We start from the raw sequence: 19,055 nt of genomic DNA, 5'->3' as shown, positions 1-19,055 counted from the left end.
AAGTCACAGGCTTTGAAGCCACATTGGTGTCTTGACACTACTCGTATTGCTTGCTAACGCCCTCTTGCGTGGGTAATAGTGGTTGTGTTCACGTATTGGCCCAGCAGGATCTTGCTCGCCTTGTCCTGAGACAAATCGAGGTGTCAGAGTATTGACTCGTTGAGAAGGACACGTGCCGAAGAATTATCATGATTCCACAAGTCGACGCAAAGGATGAGCTTCTATGTGTCAGACTGCTGGCTTCGGGGACTTTGCTCCCGTCATGCGAGCACGCTCGCAGCGACATCCGAACGGCGGACGAGGCTCGTGCGTGTGGATGTCGAGCACGTCAGAGGAGGTCAGGCACCACGTACAGATGGGTTTGACAAGTGATGATCTTGTCGCGGTGCAGGGTCTCGCCAACAGTTTTGGCTTTCTTGAGCCCCGCCATGGTCCCTTTGACGCATGCTTCGGAAGTGATGCCACGCTCGGTGACGCCGAGCCTGTGGAAACCACGAGGCTGACGTACGAGTTACAGCCTTGTGTCTGGAGAACCTCACACAGCAGCGCTGTCGGGGAAAGCCCAATGTCACTCCAACCCCGCGCTTTTTGCCCTTGTGGTGTGTGGTTAGCCTCGGCTGCCCCCATCTCCAATCGCTCTCTTTCCCCAAGGTGCCCTTTCGTGCCTTCTCCAAGCTCACTCTCGCCAACTCGTTCTTCGCTTGTGGGCTCGTGGGGAAGTTCCTGCACCACATCTTCAGTCACGTCTCCTCCCCGTGTCAATGTACGTACTTGCTTCGTCCACATGGCACTGCCATGCCGCATTGCCGCGAACATGGTGATCCATCCATTTGGAGTTTCTTCGGCTTCAAGTCCGAGGTGGAGAGAATATGTTGATGGTGTGAATGTGCTTGTGAGCAAGTGAACATCTCACATCTCAACTGCATAACAGTCAGTCCCACGAGGCTGAAGCACCCTCTGGAACATCGCGTTCGAGACACTGAACTCGTAGTCGCCAACTGATTGTGACTTCTTCTTGAGTTGTCCGTCAAAACCCATTCTCCGTAACAGGAATTCATCCCCCTCGTCGAACAAGATGTCGTATTCACCGGACTCGACAGTGGCCTTCATAGGTGCGCCCCGTTCTCAAGCGACTTACTCTCCCTCCCTAACAGTTATGAACAGGCATCGGCGTCATGGGCTACTCCATGGCCGCCAATCTACGCTCAAAGCTCCCGTCCTCCAAGCTCCTTCTGATCTGCGACGTCTCCCAAACCCTGCTCGACAAGTTTCAGAAAGAGAATGGGTCCAAGGGCCCGATCGAGGTCGTACCGAACGGCTACGAGGCAGTCCAGAGGGCGAACACAGTCATTACCATGTTGCCCACGGCGGGTGCGGTCGAGAAAGTATACCTGGACGGAAAGTCGGGTGTGATCCAGGGCGCCATTGACGCGAGCAAGAACGGGAGCCCGCAAAAGAAATTGATCATGGAGTGCGGAACCATCGAGACGGCGTCGATCTTGAAAGTCGCACAGGCCACGAAAGATGCGGCTTCCAAGCTTGCGGCCGGGGCAACGTTGGATTTCGTCGACGCTCCTGTCTCGGGGGGTCCCATGGGAGCCGAGGCGGGCACGCTTACATTCATGGTGGGCGCCACGTCAAAGGAACCGTTCGAGCACGCCAAAGAATACTTGCAACACATGGGCAAGAAAGACAGCATATTCCACTGCGGCGACGTCGGTGCTGGCACGGCGTTCAAGGTGATCAACAATTATCTCTCGGCCATCACGAGCTTGGCCGCCTCCGAGGCACTGAATATCGGTGCCAAGATGGGTTTGGATCTGAAGTTATTGACCGACGTGATCAACGTTTCTGGCGGACAGTGTTGGGTTACCTCCCAATCGAACCCAGTTCCCGGCATTCACGCCAATGCACCGGCAAGCCGAGGCTACGAGGGAGGATTCCGGATCGAATTGTGCAAGCACGTCCTGGAAATGGGCAACTCCCTCGCAAAAATGGTCGGCGCGCGAACAATATTAGATAAACCTACGCTCGCAGCTTTCGATGAGGCAATGAGTGATGAAAGGTACAAGGGGAAGGATGCGCGGGTGGTTTATAAGTGGCTGAATGATCAGGACGTGGAAAAGGTGGTCAATGGCGAGAAGAAATGAGCCCAGAGGAGGCAGACTTATTCGAAAGAATTGGTGATTACAGAGTACTAAGTCGAGATTAACATAGCACAGGACTCCTGAGAACTTTGCACTCACAGTCATGGGTGCTCAAATCAGTCGTTCTCGTGCACGTGATTAATGGCGACGGCATCCTGGCACATGCGCGCGATTCTCGTAGCCATACTGAATACCTCTGTTTCCATCTCCGTCGTTGGCATTGGCCGTAGTCGGTATCGTTATGGTGGTGTGGTGGACTCTGCCATGAGCCCAGCGTATGTCCTCGTGCAGTCTGAATAGTGTCGATAGTGAGCACTCCTTTCCATGTGGAACATGATGGCTCCAGGACATGGCAGACGGCTGATGGTCCACTTATGTTCCGCCCCAGCTGAAGTCGACCCAGCTGTTGAATGAGAATGCAGGGTGACCTCTGTACGATTCCACTGTGCCATAAGGCTCAGATCCCACAAAACTTATGTTTGGGGTGATGCAAGGACCAGGTCGCTCGGATTGGCTGGTAAGGCCTGGTCTGCCACTGCCTTCTTCACGAAAAGTCCAACTTCCGGGATAATAGCCGTGTTGCTATACTGCCGGAGCGTTGATCGATTTGCGGTCGATGACAAGGTCAGAGAAGCGCGAGTCTCGGACCTGCGTCTATTGGCGGCGGCGGCGGTGTGTAACGGGACTCAGTTAGCCGTGATGGCTGGTGTCTCACTCTTGCAAACTGTACACATTGTACACAACGCCTTGCTAGAATAAACTTTGGTTCAGCCAGCCTCGAGCATGTCGGCATAAATGTTCAGACTTGTCCCAATCACGTCAACGATTGCCCAAGTCTGAGCACCACGAAATACTTGGGCCCATACTCTTAGGACGCCTGCACTGAGATATTTCATGGCAGCCGGTGAGTCCAGTGCAACGTCGACTGGCATCGCAAATTCAGTCTCGTCAAGCATTGTTTTGACCAGTGTGGCAATCTTGCGCTCGTCGTTGGTGATCGCTGGACCGGAACCTGGCAGGCTTAGTGCTTCAAGCCATTTACTTAGTAAGAAAGCACATTCCAGAGTGCAAAGGGAGTGTTGGATTGACCACATGAATGTCTGCGTTTGGGCAACCAGGTGAATACCAATCTTGACCGGAATGCTTAGGGCGTGAGCAGAGTGTAGGACTGCCCGCACGAGCTTCGGTGTCCGCTTTACGGATGGGCTGTCTCGAAAGGCATTGGCAATCTGTACTGGGTCGCGTGTATCAAGGGCCCGACCAGGGCCTAAGTCGACATTGAGGCGGATGTAGGCGAGCCGCAGCAGAGCGGTGGAGTTGAAGGTCACCGGACCGTTCGGATTCATCGGGTCGAGTGATGATTCTGGGTTGCGTTTCCATGCAAGCTGCCAGTTCCTCAGCGCCTGCTCAATCGCAGCCACATCGTCAGATCGTAGATCGCCATCGTGATCAAGGCGATATCGAGATATCTGGCGGACAAAGAAAATGTGCTGCAGGAGTGCGTGGACAAGGACGTAGTTCCCCAGGGAAGAGTTGTAGGTGCTGGCATCGTTTGAAGTGCGAGAGAACAGTCGCTGCAGGGCAGTCTGAAACCCAACTTCAGGGCCAGAACGAGCCCGCACCTCCTTCCACTTGCTCGCTGTCGGCGCTTTAAACTCAAAGGCATTGCAAGGCAACGTCAGGTCGACTTCCGAGGCAAGTATTAGCGACGGAACGTTGTACACGATCGTATGCAAGTTGAAGAAGCAGAAGACAATGAACTTGGTGCGTTTCGTGGTCTCACGTCGGATCCAGTCTGCCCAGCTTATGTCCTCAGGCAACGGTTGGCTCTTGAAACCATCGTCTCGGACAAGTGTCGCCAGAACGCTCTGAATCGCGAGAGCCTCGCGCAGAATCTCCCTGTGTTTGGCCCAAGTTGCCATCGCCATCAGCAAGAGCAATGCTTGAGCGGTCTGCATGAGATCTTCTCTTTGCACGCCCGAATCTGAATCAGGTTGAGAAGGTAGCCCTAAGCAGCCGGACAAAGAACCACTGCGTGGCGTTTCTCCTGTCGTCATGTCACTCCCTTTGCCGTGGCCGGAATACTGCGGTGACAGCTCTGCCGACCGGTGGGACGCTGCTAACTTGGCATCTCTTTGGCGAATGCGTTGCATGGCTATACACTGGCTGACATGAAACAGTTCGACGCCTTTTTGTCCCTCGAAACAATATTGTGCTCCGACTGCTGCCATAGCTATGATGAGCTCAACACAACTGTTGTTTACTGATATTGTCGGAATGTGTAGAAAAGGAAGATGCTCATGGAAGCCGTTGACGTAGCCCGCCAAATACCTTGATAAGGCAAGCCGTGACGGTAGCTGAAAAGTGCTCGGCACCACATGAGCAAATTCGGCCAATTTAAGCGACACATTCTGTCGATCCTCGATGGTGATGTCGGACAAGAGACGACTGCCGCCGCTCTGTTCATTTTGTGGTGCGGACGGGCTCTCCTCTGGCTGTAATGAGGGCAAGCGCGAGCCGAAGCGTGAGAATGAGCCCGCATCTTCGGGATGATCTGAATTGGGCTGAGCGCGGGAGGCAGGACGAGGCTCGGTGGTCGGAAGCACGTCAGCCGTATGAGTGAGAGATTCAGGAGAGAAGAATGGGATGGGTTGCTCAGCGCTAATCATGGATGAGAAGTGATACGACGACAGTGCGCCATTGTCCATGAAGTTGGCAAGGTCTTGCAGCGAGTCCTCAAAGTCGAACCCAACAATCCCGTTCAGTTGATCCACCGGTGCTTGCATCGACGTCTGAGGAGTGGCGCTGGACAGAAATTGGTCTTGAACGGGGAACATCGGTGTCGAGAGGTGGGCTGGTTGCTGGAGCGCGACATGAGCTGGGGGTTCTTGAGGCCGCGCATGCTCAGCGGCCATGAGCAAGGTCGCAAACGACAGATCGTGGCCATTGGGCGTGCTGCCCGTGGTCTGGTTCGTGTTTGCAGGCATATAGCCAGGGACAAGGTTCTGAGAATTACTGAACTCGGTCGCGCTCAGGTCAGGAGCGTCGGGAAGATCCAAGCCCATGCTGCCGCTGCTGTTCTGGCGCACCCGCGCGGACGATGAGATGGCGGCGGCGCCACCATTTCCCTGGCCATTCCGTCCATTTCTCGACCATCGCTCAGTGTCGTGACTGAGTCTCTCGTGTCGGACTAGAAGGTCACTTTGACTTTGGTCAGTATCAGCAGTGAGCGGGCTCACATCGTCACCGTACCTTCGAGTAAATTTGCTATCGCATTGGTTACAGGCGAAGGGCTTCTCTCGGGTATCTGAGGATCAGTCAGAACAGCGTACGCGAAGATACAGCGTGTGCACGATCATACGAGTCCGTTCATGCCGTTGAAGATGCTCTAGACGCGCAAAGAGTCGTTGACAATGCTTGCACTGGAATCTCTTCGGCTTCTTTGGAGGCGGCTCCTGGCTGCGGTCGTCTTCCTCCAGCTCATGACCATTGATATCCACATTAAAGCTGTCCTGTGTCATTGAGGGCATAGGAGCTCAATGCTCTGGCATTGTGTCACAAGAGACCGACGGATTCTAGACTCGACAGCGATCTGGGGAGGCCCAATGCGGTAGCTGGACAGAAATCTGATTGTAGCTCGTGGGATTCTCTGGGGATTCTGCGGAGGCTTGAGGGCAGCGTAAGGGTGCATGTGCAGGGTTCGAAGCGCACCTGACAGTTGAGACTTGGAATTCATGGGGCTGCGCGGCCAAGCGAAGACTCTGTGCGGGGCTCATTAGGTTCTTCTGGGGACTCCGGGCAGCCCTAAGCACCGAGAAGGTGATTTGCCGAAGCGATTGGGCAAACTCCTCCGGTGGCTTGCACAACCTCCAGGCGGGCTTTGCCAGACAGTGGGCTTTTCCAGACAGGTGGGCTTGAGGGAGGATCCCTGCCAGGAACGGGTTACAGAGCGTGAGCTGCCTCGTGGCCCTGCACACTTTGAATAGCGAAAGTAGACTTCGTGCGTGGCTGGGGACACTGATGGTCAGGTAACTTCTCCCACACCGGTCCTGACTATCTCTACCGCCAGCCCAAGTGACATGTACTGTTACCTCGTCCCGAGAGATCTACATTCGTAGTACGGAGTACTCGTACAAGTACTCCCAATGGGGGCTGCAGACGCAGGGTCGCCGCCGACTCGACCTGCCGAGTTTTAGTCCTCGCCCTAGATCTGGCCATGTGGAACGTGGGAGCCATCCCTCGACGTTCGCCCACGACTTGCACATCTTATTGGAGAAGCGCGAAAAGGAAAAGTCGAACATGAAACTGCTTCTGGTCATGTTTCTTACCCCAACGGCCAGCCTCCATGAAGTGGGACCGGCTTGGAATCCGATCCTGCGATCAATATCGACCTTTCTAAAGCCTGGGACTGTCCTCAGTCATGTCCAAGACGACTGGTGTGTGCATACCATAACCTCACCTCACCTAGAGCGGCGGCATGGCTTCGGTCTATCCCCAGCAAACTCCCCCGTCACCGCCAGAGAGCCCGTCCGAAGCCACCGTTGAGGTCTACGCGCTCTCAGGGGGACACTTCTCACTCCCCGAACGGTTCTTTGTTCACCCGGCGTCTCAAACCGCCCGAAGGACAGTTCCGTCCTTGTCGTTTCTGGTTGTCCACCGAGACCAAGAGACCGATCGCAAGACAAGGATAGTATTTGATCTTGGTCTTCGCCGTGATATCAAGAGGTATTCGCCACCTATCCAGAAACATGTGGAAACGAGACAGCCCATGGTGACCCTGCCGGATGTGACGGCGAGTCTGGCTGCGGGTGGGTTGACACCGGACGACATTGACTACGTCATCTATTCCCACGTAAGTAGCCGGCACGATCCACGAAGGCGGTGTTGACGAGTAGCTCAAGGTGCACTGGGATCACGTCGGCGAGCCTCGGGACTTCCCCAAGAGCACGTTTGTAATCGGTAACGGCGCGAAGGCTCTTTTGCACGGAGGGGGGTCGCTGCGAGGAAGCCATTCATTTTTCGAGTCTGATCTGCTGCCGACGGACAGAACCATCGAGCTCTCGAACCCTTACGAAGACATCGACGAAGAAACCAAGCACCAGATTCTCGATCCGAATGCTCCAGATTTCATCCAAGAATGGAAGGCTTCAGGGAATCTACCGCGAGTTCTCGACATTTTCAACGACGGCAGTCTCTTGATTGTCGATTCGCCAGGTCATCTACCTGGACACATCAATCTGCTTGCGAGGACCAGTCCTTCGACCAGTGTCTATCTGGCCGGAGATGCGTGCCATGACAGGAGGATCATGCGCAATGAAAGGCAAATCGGCGAATGGCTGGATGAACACGGACACATTTGTTGCATCCATGCCGACAAGAAACTGGCGGAGCAGACAATCGAGAGAATCCAAGCGTTGGAGAAGAGCGGCGTTGAGGTCATCTTTGCACACGATTTCGAATGGGAAGAGGACCCGAAGAACCGTTCGAGGTTCTTTGGCAGCTCTTGAGTCTTTATGAAATGTCTTCAGCAGCATGATTATACCCAGGACAGAACGCCTGCGAACCGCGTTGTGGCATATTGCGAGTCTGGCAATCCCTCGAAGTAGCTTGGGCACGGAAGGCAGCGTTGACGATGTGAAAGGCGCATTTACAGTACACTGGCGCTGCCACGTCCAGTGGTGCTGGAGTTATCCGAATGATAAGGTTCGTCCCAAGCCCGACTCGATACAGACTGATTGTAAGGAGTGGAGGTTGAATCTTGACATGCTTGAAATGGAAACCATTTGCTTCCCCACACTTGATTTTCTCGTATTGAGCCCGCTGCGATACTCCAATTCCATCCTGGTCAGAGTCAGTGTCGAAGGACACACCACCGCTTTCATATAGCAGCGTGTGTTAACCTCGGGATGTCCTTGCTTGATTAGTATGGCGGGTGTGGTCTACTTTTGCATAGCAAAATCACGACGCCCTGAACACGACAATGGCGCCACCGAATGATCCCGCTGCACTGAAGGCGCAGTTTGTCTCTAAGTTAGGGGACGAGCAGTGGGATGACTCTTGGGAAAGCATCGCACAGCTCAGCCCAGAGCTCTTCACGGCGAGCGTAGATCTCATTGCTGTCCCGAGAAAGAAGCGCCACCTATCTCCCAAGATCCAGCAGCTCATGTCCATCGCCGTCGATGCCGCCTCGACCCATCTGTACGCGCCGGGGGTCCGGAAGCATATCGATGCTGCCTTGAAAGAGGGAGCAACGCCGGCAGAGATAATAGAGGTCATTGAACTGACCGGGACACTGGGGATCCATGCGTGTAATATTGGGGTGCCACTCCTTGTGGAGGTGATGAAAGAGGAGGGCATCTATGAGAAACATCCTACGGCGGGCAAACCTTTTGATACACAAAGAGAGAAACTGAAGGCAGACTTCACCAAGAATAGAGGATATTGGCACAGCTTCTGGGAGGACTTTTTGGCACTCGACCCAGAATTTTTTGAAGCCTACCTCAACTTTTCCTCTGTTCCATGGCTGAAGGATGTGGATGGCTCAGGCAGGGGTGGCGGGGTCCTCGAACCCAAGGTGTGTGCTACTCTGACGCCTTGCCATATTCTTCCCACTGACAGATGTTGTAGGTGAAGGAGTTGGTGTATTGTGCATTCGACGCGGCCGCCACGCATCTCTACGTCCCGGGGCTCAAGTTACACATGAAGAACGTCCTGAAATACGGAGGCACACCAGAAGAAATCATGGAAGTTCTGGAGATTGCCACTCAGCTCAGTTTGCACACATCCAACGTTGCCGCGCCCATCCTGGCGGAGCGACTAGCCAACACTCCACGAGGCTGAGTGGTGACGGCTGTCGCTGTTCTTGATCACGTCAACTTCCGGGCTGTCCGGGCTGTCCGGGCTGTCACAATCTGCATTCAACCTGGATATACGGAGTAGGGAGTACGATACGTGCTGTGGCAAAAGAGCTCGAATGGCGGTGCCTTGCAGGGAAAGCCGCGTACCAAAGGCTTGGGTCACTTTCTCCAATGATAAACAGATATCAATTGGAGAAACCCCAATCAGTCTGTGCAGGCAACCAGACGAGCCAGGCTTGCCAGGTTTTCTTGGTGAGCTCCATCGGACGGGCCCCGCTGCGGTTCCGTGTTGCTCTTTCGATGCTCAACGCTTTTAGCAATTGCCGGCATGACCGGTCGCCCAGGGTCTGCATGCTGAGCTTGTCCTCTTCAAGGTTTAATGCATCTGACTGCCGGTATCATCCACCAATGGTGCCAGGGGACGATCTGAAAGCCATGGACGCCCCCCGGCTTGGCTGTCAGATAGAAGGCTATGAAATCCTTCTCTTGCCCGCATCCTTCGAGACTCGTTTCCGGAATTTGGCCTGGTTGCAATTCCGCGGTGCTCATTCCTCCGTCACGGTATCAGCATCACACTCCACACATCTGACTGAGCTGGATACCCAGTATATCCACCTCGCGAAGATTTGTGCATGGAACTTCCCCACGTGGTTTGATTCTAGGCCTGATACCCCAATTCTGGCCGAAGAATCATAAGGAGAGCTTCAAGACCATACTACTTTTACCGTGCACACAGATTGTGTTCTTGTATCTCTAAGCACATCTGACGCCCGACCATGGAGAAGAATCAAGAGACCGCGATGGAGCAGCCCATCGATGAAATAAAGCAAAAAGCTGAGCTCCAGGAATATGCTGAGAATGCCAATTCACCAGAGGCAATCGAATTTGCGGCAAAAGAAGCCAAGTTGCGGCGCAAGCTTGATCTTTACATTGCGCCGGTGATGATGATCCTCATGCTCATCAGCTACCTTGATCGTGGAAAGTGAGTGTTCCTGAAGCTGAGTTGTGACCTCAACGAGCTCTCAAAATATCGGTCCGTTCTGGGTTCACAGAGGCTAAAAACAGAGCAGTATCGGTTTCGCTGCGACACAAGGCATGACTGACGATATCGGTCTGAAGGGGAACCAGCTCAACGCAAGTTTTCTCCCTTCTTGCAGTCTACAGAAGTAACTAACTCCTGAGACCACAGACCGCCGTCTCGATATTCTACTGTACATACGTGGTGGCAGAATTGCCGACGTCACTATATGTCAAGCGGTTGCAATTCCACCGAGTCATCCCTATCATCACTTTTTGCTGGGGACTTGTTTGTATGTGCATGGGTTTCATCCAGAACTTCGCCGGCCTTTGCGTCTGCAGAGTTCTGCTAGGCTGGTTTGAAGGGTAAGTTGTCAGTGTGCATGACCAGAAACAGGGACTGACTCGCTTCACCTCAGGTGTCTGTTCCCTTCTATGACTTTGTTCTTGGCGAACTGGTATAGGAGAGAAGAATTGGCTCAGAGAATCTCTTATCTCTTCAGTACGTACTATGATGCTCTTGAGGGTCTCCCATGCTGACATGTTGCAGTTGCGTCTGCCCTATCCGGCGCTTTCGGCGGGCTCATCGCCTTTGGAATCCTTTACATGGATGGAGTTGCCAATTATCCAGGTTGGCGATGGCTGTACATCCTGGAAGGACTCATTACTCTCGTGTGGGCGGCTATGTGCTTCTACCTTGTTCCCAAAAACTATCAGACGGCGTACTTCCTCAACGACGAGGACAAAAAGATCATGGCTGTCCGCGCTGAGTTGTCCGAGTCCTACTCTGGAGGTGACGGCCACTACAAGATGTCTGACCTCAAGCTTGCTTGGAAGGACACCAAGACGTGGTTGCACGGGGTTAGCCAGATCGCCGTGGTGACCATCCTCTACGGCTTCGGGACCTTCCTGCCCATCATTATCAAAAACGGGTTACACTACACAACCAAGCAAGCGCAATATCTTGTGATCCCCGTCAACATCTGGGGCGCGATTGTTTACGCTATCGGAGCCGTGATCTCGGACAAATACAACAAACGGTTCGTGATCATGGTCGTCTGTGCTCCCATTGGAATTGCAGGATATGCCATCCTTCTGAAGATGGAAAATGTGTCAGTTGGAGTGCAATACTTTGCGACTTATCTGATCGCCACGGCCTGCTTCCTTTGCACCGGCGGTAACATTGCCTGGCTATCCGGGAATGTCGCACCCGATGGCAAGAGGGCCGCCAGCTTGGGTAAGTGAATATCTTCTGCCTCTCCATATATCAGCTGACAACCAATTAGGGACCCAACTCACACTCACCAATCTGGGTGGTATCATTTCTGGCCAAATCTATGCCTCGACCGATGCGCCACGTTTCGTGCTGGGCCACTCCTGGTCGCTGGGAAGCTTGGCCTTCGCATTCATCATCTTCTTCATTCTCCGAGTCCTCTACCAGAAACGTGAAAACAAGAAAGCCGAGCTTCGTGCCCAGGGTGTGGTTACTCCGCAGGGAGAGTTCACCGACCGGTCACCAGAGTTCAAATATCAGTTCTAGATCTGGTAACATCGAAAGGCTTCCGTGAATGTTCTGGCAGCGGCCAGATGGACAGCTGAGCTTGTCAACTCGGCTTCCCAGGCAACTGTATGAGGAGTGGCAGGTCTTGCAGATGTGAGGCTTCTGAACAAAATTCAATAGCGATCAATTTCAACTTTAGTCTCTCCATATTCATGTTTGATCAGAGACGGTGCTATTATACTGGTGCAGGGTGAATGAGGTCGGGCAGGGATTCGTCTGTCCTCCTTCAGTCGTACAGTAAGTACGTATTCAGGTTCACTCGGTCTCAAATGAACCCGCTTTCAATGCTTGTCAGGCTCCACCGAAGCCAATCCACATCGTGTTTGCTCTCACAACGTGAGATTCAACATTTCACGCTCACTCGTGATTGATCTCTGCTGCTCGCCCTCTGTCTTCTTCCTTTCTCATATTTTTCACGAATTCTTGGAATCATCCCGCTCGCGTTCTGGTCTACTCATGAAATTTCAGTCCGACTCAGTGACATCATCGTCTTAATTACAGGCATCTCGCTGGCGAATTTTAGCGGACCTCCTCCCTGAGGCTATTGTCGCTATGCAGCGTCTTTCATCTTTGGTGAGGTCTTTAAGTGGCGGTGAAAAGCCTCCTGTATCAGAAGGTAGGAAGATGGGCCAGCTGGATCCTCTCCCACATTGCTCCCTGATTGCTCTGCTCGCCGTGGCAAGTGAACCTCTCAGGCGAGGTGGATCCGAGGATGGATGAAGCGGGCTGACCTCTCAAGCACCGGGAGACCTGGACGAGAACAGAACGATATTTCAGGCTTTTGAGTGGTACCTGCCCGGTCCGGTGAGCGACAGCAGCATTCCCGGCACAAGCTACTACGCCGTTCTCGCGTCTATATTACCACATCTCTGCGCCATGGGAGTTTCACACATCTGGATCCCGCCAGGCTGCAAAGCCACCTCTGTTCAAGACGTTGGTTATGGCATTTATGACCTTTGGGACCTTGGCGAATTCGACGCGAAGAACGACGGTAAGCCTTCGAGGACCCGATGGGGGAGTAGAGTGGAGCTGGAGAGCCTCTGTGCCAAAGCAAACGGACTCGGCATAGGCATTTTGTGGGATGCTGTGCTCAACCACAAAGCTGCCGCGGATGCAAAAGAAACAAGCTGGGGAGTAAAAGTAGACCCCAAAGGTGCGTTGCAAACCGAAGCCCGGTGAAGAAGGCCAATGCTGATCTTGTACACTGTCTCATAGACCGGACGAAGGTTCTTTCGAAAGTGCACGAGCTCGAGACGTGGACGAAATTCACCTTCCCCGGCCGCGGCACGAAGTACTCAGACATGAAGTACAACTGGACACATTTCTCCGGAGTCGACTATGACTCCCGCAAGAAGGAGCATGGTATCTTCAAATTTATCGGAGAGGGCAAACGGAGCGACTGGGCCCACGACGTGAGCAAGGAGCTTGGTAATTATGACTACCTGTAAGCGATTGATCGAGCCACTGTCGTGTTGCAGGAAACTTCCTTCTTGCAGTTACTCACGCGCTTTTTATTTCGTATAGGATGTTCGCTGATCTCGATCACTCGCACCCCGCTGTGCGGACCGACATTTTCAACTGGGGAGGTTGGATCACGTCCATGCTGAATCTCGGCGGCATGCGGTTGGATGCGATCAAGCATTACTCTCTCTCATTTCTTGCCGACTTTATCGCTCATCTCGATGCAACCATGCCCGAGGGCAGCAAGCTATTCTATGTTGGAGAGTACTGGGATGCCGATACTGACGTCCTGGAGAAGGTGATCAAAAAATTCCATGGAAGACTTCACCTTTTCGACGTCCAATTGGTGTATACCTTCAGCGATTTCTCAAAAGGCCGAAAACACGATCTAAGGACCATACTTGATGGGACTTTGGTTCAAAGGGATCATGCCCATGCTGTGGTAAGTCCTCCTTGATGATCACCAGTTCCTTGAATGCCGCGGCTGATATACGCCAACTTGACAGACCTTCGTCGCCAATCACGACACGCAAGAAACACAGGCTTTGGCAGCGCCTGTGGAGGAGTGGTTCATTCCCCTGGCTTACGCGCTGATCTTGCTTCGAGAGCACGGCGGAACTCCCTGCATCTTTTGGGGAGATGTATTTGGAAACCATGGCCCCCGACCTCGTCTTCCAGCCTGTGGTGGGAAACTCGCACGAATGATTGTCGCGCGCAAGCTCTATGCATATGGTCCGCAAAGGGAGTACTTTGACAGGAGCGATTGCGTTGGCTGGACAAGGCTCGGGCACAAGTCGAGGTCAAATGGCGCTGGTCTCGCTGTCGTCATGACCAATAGCTGGGACAGACAATCGAAGAGGATGTTTGTCGGTCACAGACACATCGGTGAGAAGTGGAGGGATGTCCTCGGTTGGGACGACAAGGAGGTTGTGATTGACTCTCGAGGATTTGGAACGTTCCCAGTTGGCCACAGATCCGTCGGTGTCTGGACTCATGACAAAGCTCCTGAATTCGACAAGATAAGCCATTTCACCTTTCCCCGACTTGGAAACAGCGCTGCTGCCCCGGATCCACGACTTCTGCCTGTTTAGTCTCGGGATTCACTCAGGGCTGCCAGGATCTGACGGTCGAGGCTGCCCAATTTATGGCGCTTCAGCCGATCCCTTCTTGCCGTACGGTGGTGAAACCGTAGCCAAGGTCCTACAAACACCGTCAAGTCAACAATTGCCAGAATGAACTCCTCACCCCATGTCAAGGCCTTTCAAGGCGCTCGACAGGGCAGCCGGATTTCCTTCACAGGTCCAGGGCTGGGATTGGACGATAGATGGAAGTTCTCTTGCCGCAAAGCCCACCTGGCACTTGCTGCACTGATATTGCAGGCGTCCTGCAGCCTCTATTCTTCTTGCGTGCTGCATTTGTACTGTCATCAGGACAGATTACCGTTCGAACAGGAACGATTACTGGACTGGCTAAAACCACCCATATCCAAAGCTGGCACCGTCGCAGCGCCTTCGAGCGCAATGAGTGGGTGGCCGGGAACTGCTATGCCAGCAGCCTGAGGCAGGAAATCGCACAACAAGCATTTTACAGGATTGTCGAGTTTCGAGGTAATCATATGAACACACCCTTGCGCCACAGACATGTCAACAACTATGTCAAGGGTTATTGGGCAGCACGTTCAGAGAATCCTCCAAGTTTCCAGAAAACCTTCGACACCCTCCGGTCGGACCATTTCTTCTGGTTGGGGTTCTGCATCGGGCGACTCCTTGTTTTCTGCTCCGTAGCGTTTGCATCCGCTTGATCAGCGGCAATTGCTTGGACGACACCGACGGTGGTCTTGGTCCCAGGTTGTTGACGGTATACATCGTCTTCGGAGTACTGTGGTTGGTATGTCTTACCCAGAGCAAAGGCCGGAGAAATACGCGACAGAAGTCGGTGACATTGGATCCTAAGTCTGTTCATATCAGTCGCGAGGGCTTGCCAACTGCTACCACGGTCATATTGCGCACGAGATTGTTGCATGATCTCGGAGACCTGGCGTAGACGGTGACCATGGCTTCGTATGCTTTTCACGATCTCTAATGACTTGCGTAAACGGTTTTCTAACTAAGATCCCCGGGCTGGTCCAGGGTAATAGGCTCCTGGTTCTGAATTATGTAGCATGCCGGATTTCCTCAGCACCTACATAGGTAGACACACCTGCGCCCTTGAGGATGATAGCCAAACTGCGGAATGCCTCTGATCAATTCTGGTCGTCAACACCTGGAGAAGAAGACGGCTCAGGTTCTAGTGTGTCACTTGTGTGAGGGTCCTCGACATGGAAAATGGACTCAAGCGAGAAGCAGAGACCGGAAGAGGCCGGGCGGAGGAGTAGCAAACCTAGGGCAACGAGTTTATGGGTGACGTGCGCCTAGGTGAGACTGCGCCCACTGCCCTAAATGACCGCGGCTGGTTCTGCTACAATAGGTACTCGTCCTCGTCGTGCTGGTGTGCTGAGCCGAAACGTGACCTCTTGGCAGGCGTGGAGCTCGCTGCAGCTCACAGCTCAGGGCAGCCGCAGCTTCGGGGAAGCGGAGCATTTGCTCACTCTCTGACCTGGAGCTCGCTGTAGCACCAAGTTTCTGCCGCAGTTTTCTCGGTGTCGTAGGCTCGTTCCTTTCCTCCTGATCCCTCACATAAAATCCAACAGACACCAGACCGACTCTCTAGCTCTACGTTGTCTTCTCGACCTTGGTCAGGTCCCGTTTCCCCTGCCCAACCACCACCATGGCCCCCATCACAGATCAACATGTCGAGGACCTGAAGGACCTGGTCCACAAGCTCGAAGCTCGAGTTTGGTCGCTGGAAAGACGATTAGAAGGGGAGAAGAAACCCTCGATCACAGAGTCGATGCGCATGATTCTCATCGGTCCGCCTGGCGCTGGTGAGCTTCCCGCCATGCTCACACTGCACGCGTTTACTAAGCTGATTTTCACAGGCAAGGGAACGCAAGCTCCTCGAATTAAAGAGAAGTACTGCGTCTGTCATTTGGTATGTTGATCACGTACTCGCCGCCCTCGACTACCTATTTACGCCGATTTTAGGCTACCGGGGACATGCTCCGGGCGCAAGTCGCCAAAAAGACGCCCTTGGGGAAGGAAGCGAAGAAGATCATGGATCAAGGCGGTCTCGTCAGCGACGACATCATGATCAACATGATCAAGAACGAGCTGGACACAAACAGGGAATGCGCGAATGGGTAGGATGCAGCGTGGCACGTGTCTGGTCATCGCTAACAGCGCCAGCTTCATTCTTGACGGGTTCCCTCGCACGGTCGCTCAAGCCGAAGGCCTCGACTCGATGCTCGAGGCGGAGAGCAAGCCCCTCAAACATGCAGTCGAACTGCAAATTGACGATGGCCTCCTCGTTTCCCGTATCACTGGCCGACTGATCCACCCTGCCTCGGGCCGAACGTACCACAAAGTCTTCAACCCACCCAAAGACGCCATGAAAGACGATGTCACTGGAGAACCTCTGATTCAACGAACCGACGACAATGCCGACACTCTTAAGAAGAGGCTGGGCACGTACCACGCACAGACGGCTCCTGTCGTGGCATATTACAAGAACAAGGGGATCTGGTCCGGCGTTGATGCCAGTCAAGACCCGGAGCATGTTTGGAAGAGCATTCTTGGCGTGTTCGGTGATTCCAAGGCCACTGCATCCGGCGGCAGCATCTTGGGCAAACTCGGCTTGCGGTAGGCGGCCCAAACATCTGGAGGGGTCGACGTTTGATGATTGCATCGGGCTTCTACGACATCAGAGGGAGGATGGGATGTCACTCACAAGGAACTCCTCAAAAAACCCATGCCATTTTGCAAACGTGTACGATTTGTGGAATTACCACTTGCAACCCGGGACTGGTGAGTGGCATGCATGCGAAAAGCTTCTGACGTTGAGTACATAGCCGGCGTCCGCCTCCACACGAATACAAAATCTAATTGACAAAATGCGAGCTCGCGACCCCTGCAAGTCGGTGCCGGCGGGATCTCGACGACAGGAAGCTTACCGGCGCAGCAGGGTTGAATCGACTAATTTAGCAGCAATGCCACCTAGCCAACCCCCGTGAAGAACATTTGCTCGACCGGGCTGGACCCCGACCTGACGACAATGCAGGAACTGCGACGCCTTGCGATTCTTGGAGAGGTCGAGTGGCACCCTCGAGGCTTGCGGCACAACGTCGGCTATGAAGGCAGGTTGACACTGTTGCAAGTACTCGCACAGTATTCAGGCTGATTCGATCGCGTATCTCTCATCGGGTTGGCTGCCGACTTGAGCGGGTCGCGTGCATGACGTTGCCCCGCGTCTCCAGGTACAAAAGACGCTCTCCGCGATGTTTTTTCCCAATGCCGCCAGCACTCGTTGGTTTGGCTTTCTCCTTGTGTCATTGACCTTGCCCTTCTTCAACTTGCCTTCTAACCTCTGAGATCGCCGTTCCACCATTCTCGCTACAATGTCGTCTCCCCGGGAGATCCGTTGGGGCATCATGGGTACGTGAGATGTGAGGGCCATCTCGACCGCATACTAACGAGGAGCTCTACAGCCACAGGGTGGATAGCCCAAACGTTTGTGAAGGATATCCTCCTCGATCCCGCTACGCGAGGAGTCACCGACATTCGCCATGTTGTGACGGCGGTAGCTTCGTCTTCGTCCGTCTCGTCGGCAGAAAAATTCGTCGCCAACTTCGTCGCCCCTTCTCAGTCCGCCAAATCTGCCGTCTATGGCTCCTACGAGGAACTGGTGAAAGACTCCAGCGTCGACATCATCTATATCGGCTCGCCACACTCTCATCACTACCAAAATGCCATGCTCTGCCTCAGCCACAATAAGCCCGTACTTTGCGAAAAGGCCCTGACAGTCAATGCCGCACAGGCAAAGATCCTGTACAAGACTGCGAAGGAGAAGAATCTGTTCTTCATGGAGGCCGTCTGGACGAGATACTTCCCTCTCAGCAAGGCTATCAGGAAACACATATCAGACAACGACATTGGTGAAGTGATTCGCGTCACCTCCGACTTGAGCATCGGCGCCGTACCCGAGAAGGATTTTGATCTCGGCCATCGCATGGTGAACCTCGATCTGGCCGGCGGCGCACTTCTGGACCTGGGCATCTACGCCTTGACCTGGGTGTTTCAGACGGTATACCATACACTATCGGCGGAGCTGCAACAGCAGTCCCGTCCACGGATGGTTGGCGCAGCAATGACACCGGAACCACGGACCGGTGCCGATGAGTCAACACTGATGCTCCTCGAATTCCCCAAGTCCACTCCCACGGGCAAGACGAAGACACACGCCGTTGCCACCACCGCCATGCGCGTCAGCGATGACCCGGCGCGGAATCATGCAGGGAGTGGAGAGATAGAGACTCCCGCTGTGCGAATCCAAGGCGAAAAGGGGGAGATACAAGTATATGGCCCTATCTACCGTCCGACGAGATATAGATTGGTGCCCAAGGATAAAGGCTCGGATATTCTGGATAGGCATTTTGAGTTTGAAGGTGGTGCACATGGCATGACGGTGCGTATGAGACTCTATACCTAGTTCGAAACCTGTCCTTGAGTCAGCCACTGATGTTCGTACAGTACGAAGCCGACGAAGCCGCTCACTGCCTGGTCGCAGGCAAGCTCGAATCCGAGGGCCTGCCATGGGCAGAATCGACCTTGATCATGGAAATTATGGACGAGGCCAGAAAGCAAGGCGGGCTCGTCTACCCAGACGCGATCGAGAGCACGGATTACCCTGTCAAGCTAACTGCAAAGACATCGTAGAAAGTTCAGCGAAGGAGAAGCGGGTTATTGAAGGAAGGGGGAGTAGCAAAGCACTCGCTGCGCGCGGTGAAATCTGGCATCTTGCATATGGCCCTCTCTGTCGGCTGATATCCAGTTGGAAGGGATCAGTTTTCGAGCAGCTTGGTCATCATCCTTGGGAAGGAGCGCTACGTTCAATGTACTCATCTCCGTCCGCGTAAAA

General features: G+C 53.7%; 8 protein-coding genes across 8 annotated transcripts; 7 read left to right on the top strand and 1 right to left on the bottom strand.

Annotated features, from left to right (window-relative positions):
• Positions 1–1,075: 1,075 nt before the first annotated feature.
• Positions 1,076–2,150, top strand: G647_03416 (uncharacterized protein; the record flags this gene model as incomplete). The annotated part of the gene is made up of 2 exons (XM_008727761.1): positions 1,076–1,112; positions 1,165–2,150. 2 exons carry the CDS (start codon positions 1,076–1,078, stop codon positions 2,148–2,150), a joined length of 1,023 nt encoding a protein of 340 aa, XP_008725983.1.
• Positions 2,151–2,914: 764 nt separating this feature from the next.
• G647_03415 (uncharacterized protein) lies at positions 2,915–5,668 on the bottom strand (the record flags this gene model as incomplete). The annotated part of the gene is made up of 3 exons (XM_008727760.1): positions 2,915–5,348; positions 5,400–5,454; positions 5,509–5,668. The coding sequence occupies 3 exons, from the start codon at positions 5,666–5,668 to the stop codon at positions 2,915–2,917; spliced, it is 2,649 nt and encodes an 882-aa protein (XP_008725982.1).
• Positions 5,669–6,624: 956 nt separating this feature from the next.
• Positions 6,625–7,654, top strand: G647_03414 (uncharacterized protein; the record flags this gene model as incomplete). Its single annotated transcript, XM_008727759.1, has 2 exons — positions 6,625–6,999; positions 7,049–7,654. The coding sequence occupies 2 exons, from the start codon at positions 6,625–6,627 to the stop codon at positions 7,652–7,654; spliced, it is 981 nt and encodes a 326-aa protein (XP_008725981.1).
• Positions 7,655–8,127: 473 nt separating this feature from the next.
• On the top strand, positions 8,128–8,987 carry G647_03413 (uncharacterized protein; the record flags this gene model as incomplete). The annotated part of the gene is made up of 2 exons (XM_008727758.1): positions 8,128–8,721; positions 8,775–8,987. 2 exons carry the CDS (start codon positions 8,128–8,130, stop codon positions 8,985–8,987), a joined length of 807 nt encoding a protein of 268 aa, XP_008725980.1.
• Positions 8,988–9,804: 817 nt separating this feature from the next.
• On the top strand, positions 9,805–11,561 carry G647_03412 (uncharacterized protein; the record flags this gene model as incomplete). Its single annotated transcript, XM_008727757.1, has 7 exons — positions 9,805–9,986; positions 10,075–10,142; positions 10,169–10,170; positions 10,194–10,387; positions 10,441–10,523; positions 10,572–11,258; positions 11,308–11,561. 7 exons carry the CDS (start codon positions 9,805–9,807, stop codon positions 11,559–11,561), a joined length of 1,470 nt encoding a protein of 489 aa, XP_008725979.1.
• A 645-nt stretch (positions 11,562–12,206) lies between these two features.
• On the top strand, positions 12,207–14,134 carry G647_03411 (uncharacterized protein; the record flags this gene model as incomplete). Its single annotated transcript, XM_008727756.1, has 5 exons — positions 12,207–12,264; positions 12,322–12,735; positions 12,798–13,026; positions 13,107–13,485; positions 13,550–14,134. 5 exons carry the CDS (start codon positions 12,207–12,209, stop codon positions 14,132–14,134), a joined length of 1,665 nt encoding a protein of 554 aa, XP_008725978.1.
• A 1,675-nt stretch (positions 14,135–15,809) lies between these two features.
• G647_03410 (adenylate kinase 1) lies at positions 15,810–16,784 on the top strand (the record flags this gene model as incomplete). The annotated part of the gene is made up of 4 exons (XM_008727755.1): positions 15,810–15,966; positions 16,021–16,073; positions 16,127–16,281; positions 16,328–16,784. The coding sequence occupies 4 exons, from the start codon at positions 15,810–15,812 to the stop codon at positions 16,782–16,784; spliced, it is 822 nt and encodes a 273-aa protein (XP_008725977.1).
• A 751-nt stretch (positions 16,785–17,535) lies between these two features.
• G647_03409 (uncharacterized protein) lies at positions 17,536–18,853 on the top strand (the record flags this gene model as incomplete). The annotated part of the gene is made up of 3 exons (XM_008727754.1): positions 17,536–17,572; positions 17,626–18,602; positions 18,668–18,853. The coding sequence occupies 3 exons, from the start codon at positions 17,536–17,538 to the stop codon at positions 18,851–18,853; spliced, it is 1,200 nt and encodes a 399-aa protein (XP_008725976.1).
• Between the last annotated feature and the right edge of the window lie 202 nt (positions 18,854–19,055).

Source organism: Cladophialophora carrionii, assembly GCF_000365165.1.
Source record: "Cladophialophora carrionii CBS 160.54 unplaced genomic scaffold supercont1.3, whole genome shotgun sequence".
Lineage (NCBI taxonomy): Eukaryota > Fungi > Ascomycota > Eurotiomycetes > Chaetothyriales > Herpotrichiellaceae > Cladophialophora > Cladophialophora carrionii.
The sequence above is the reverse complement of the archived record's forward strand: the minus strand, read 5'-3'. Positions and strand labels throughout refer to the sequence as shown.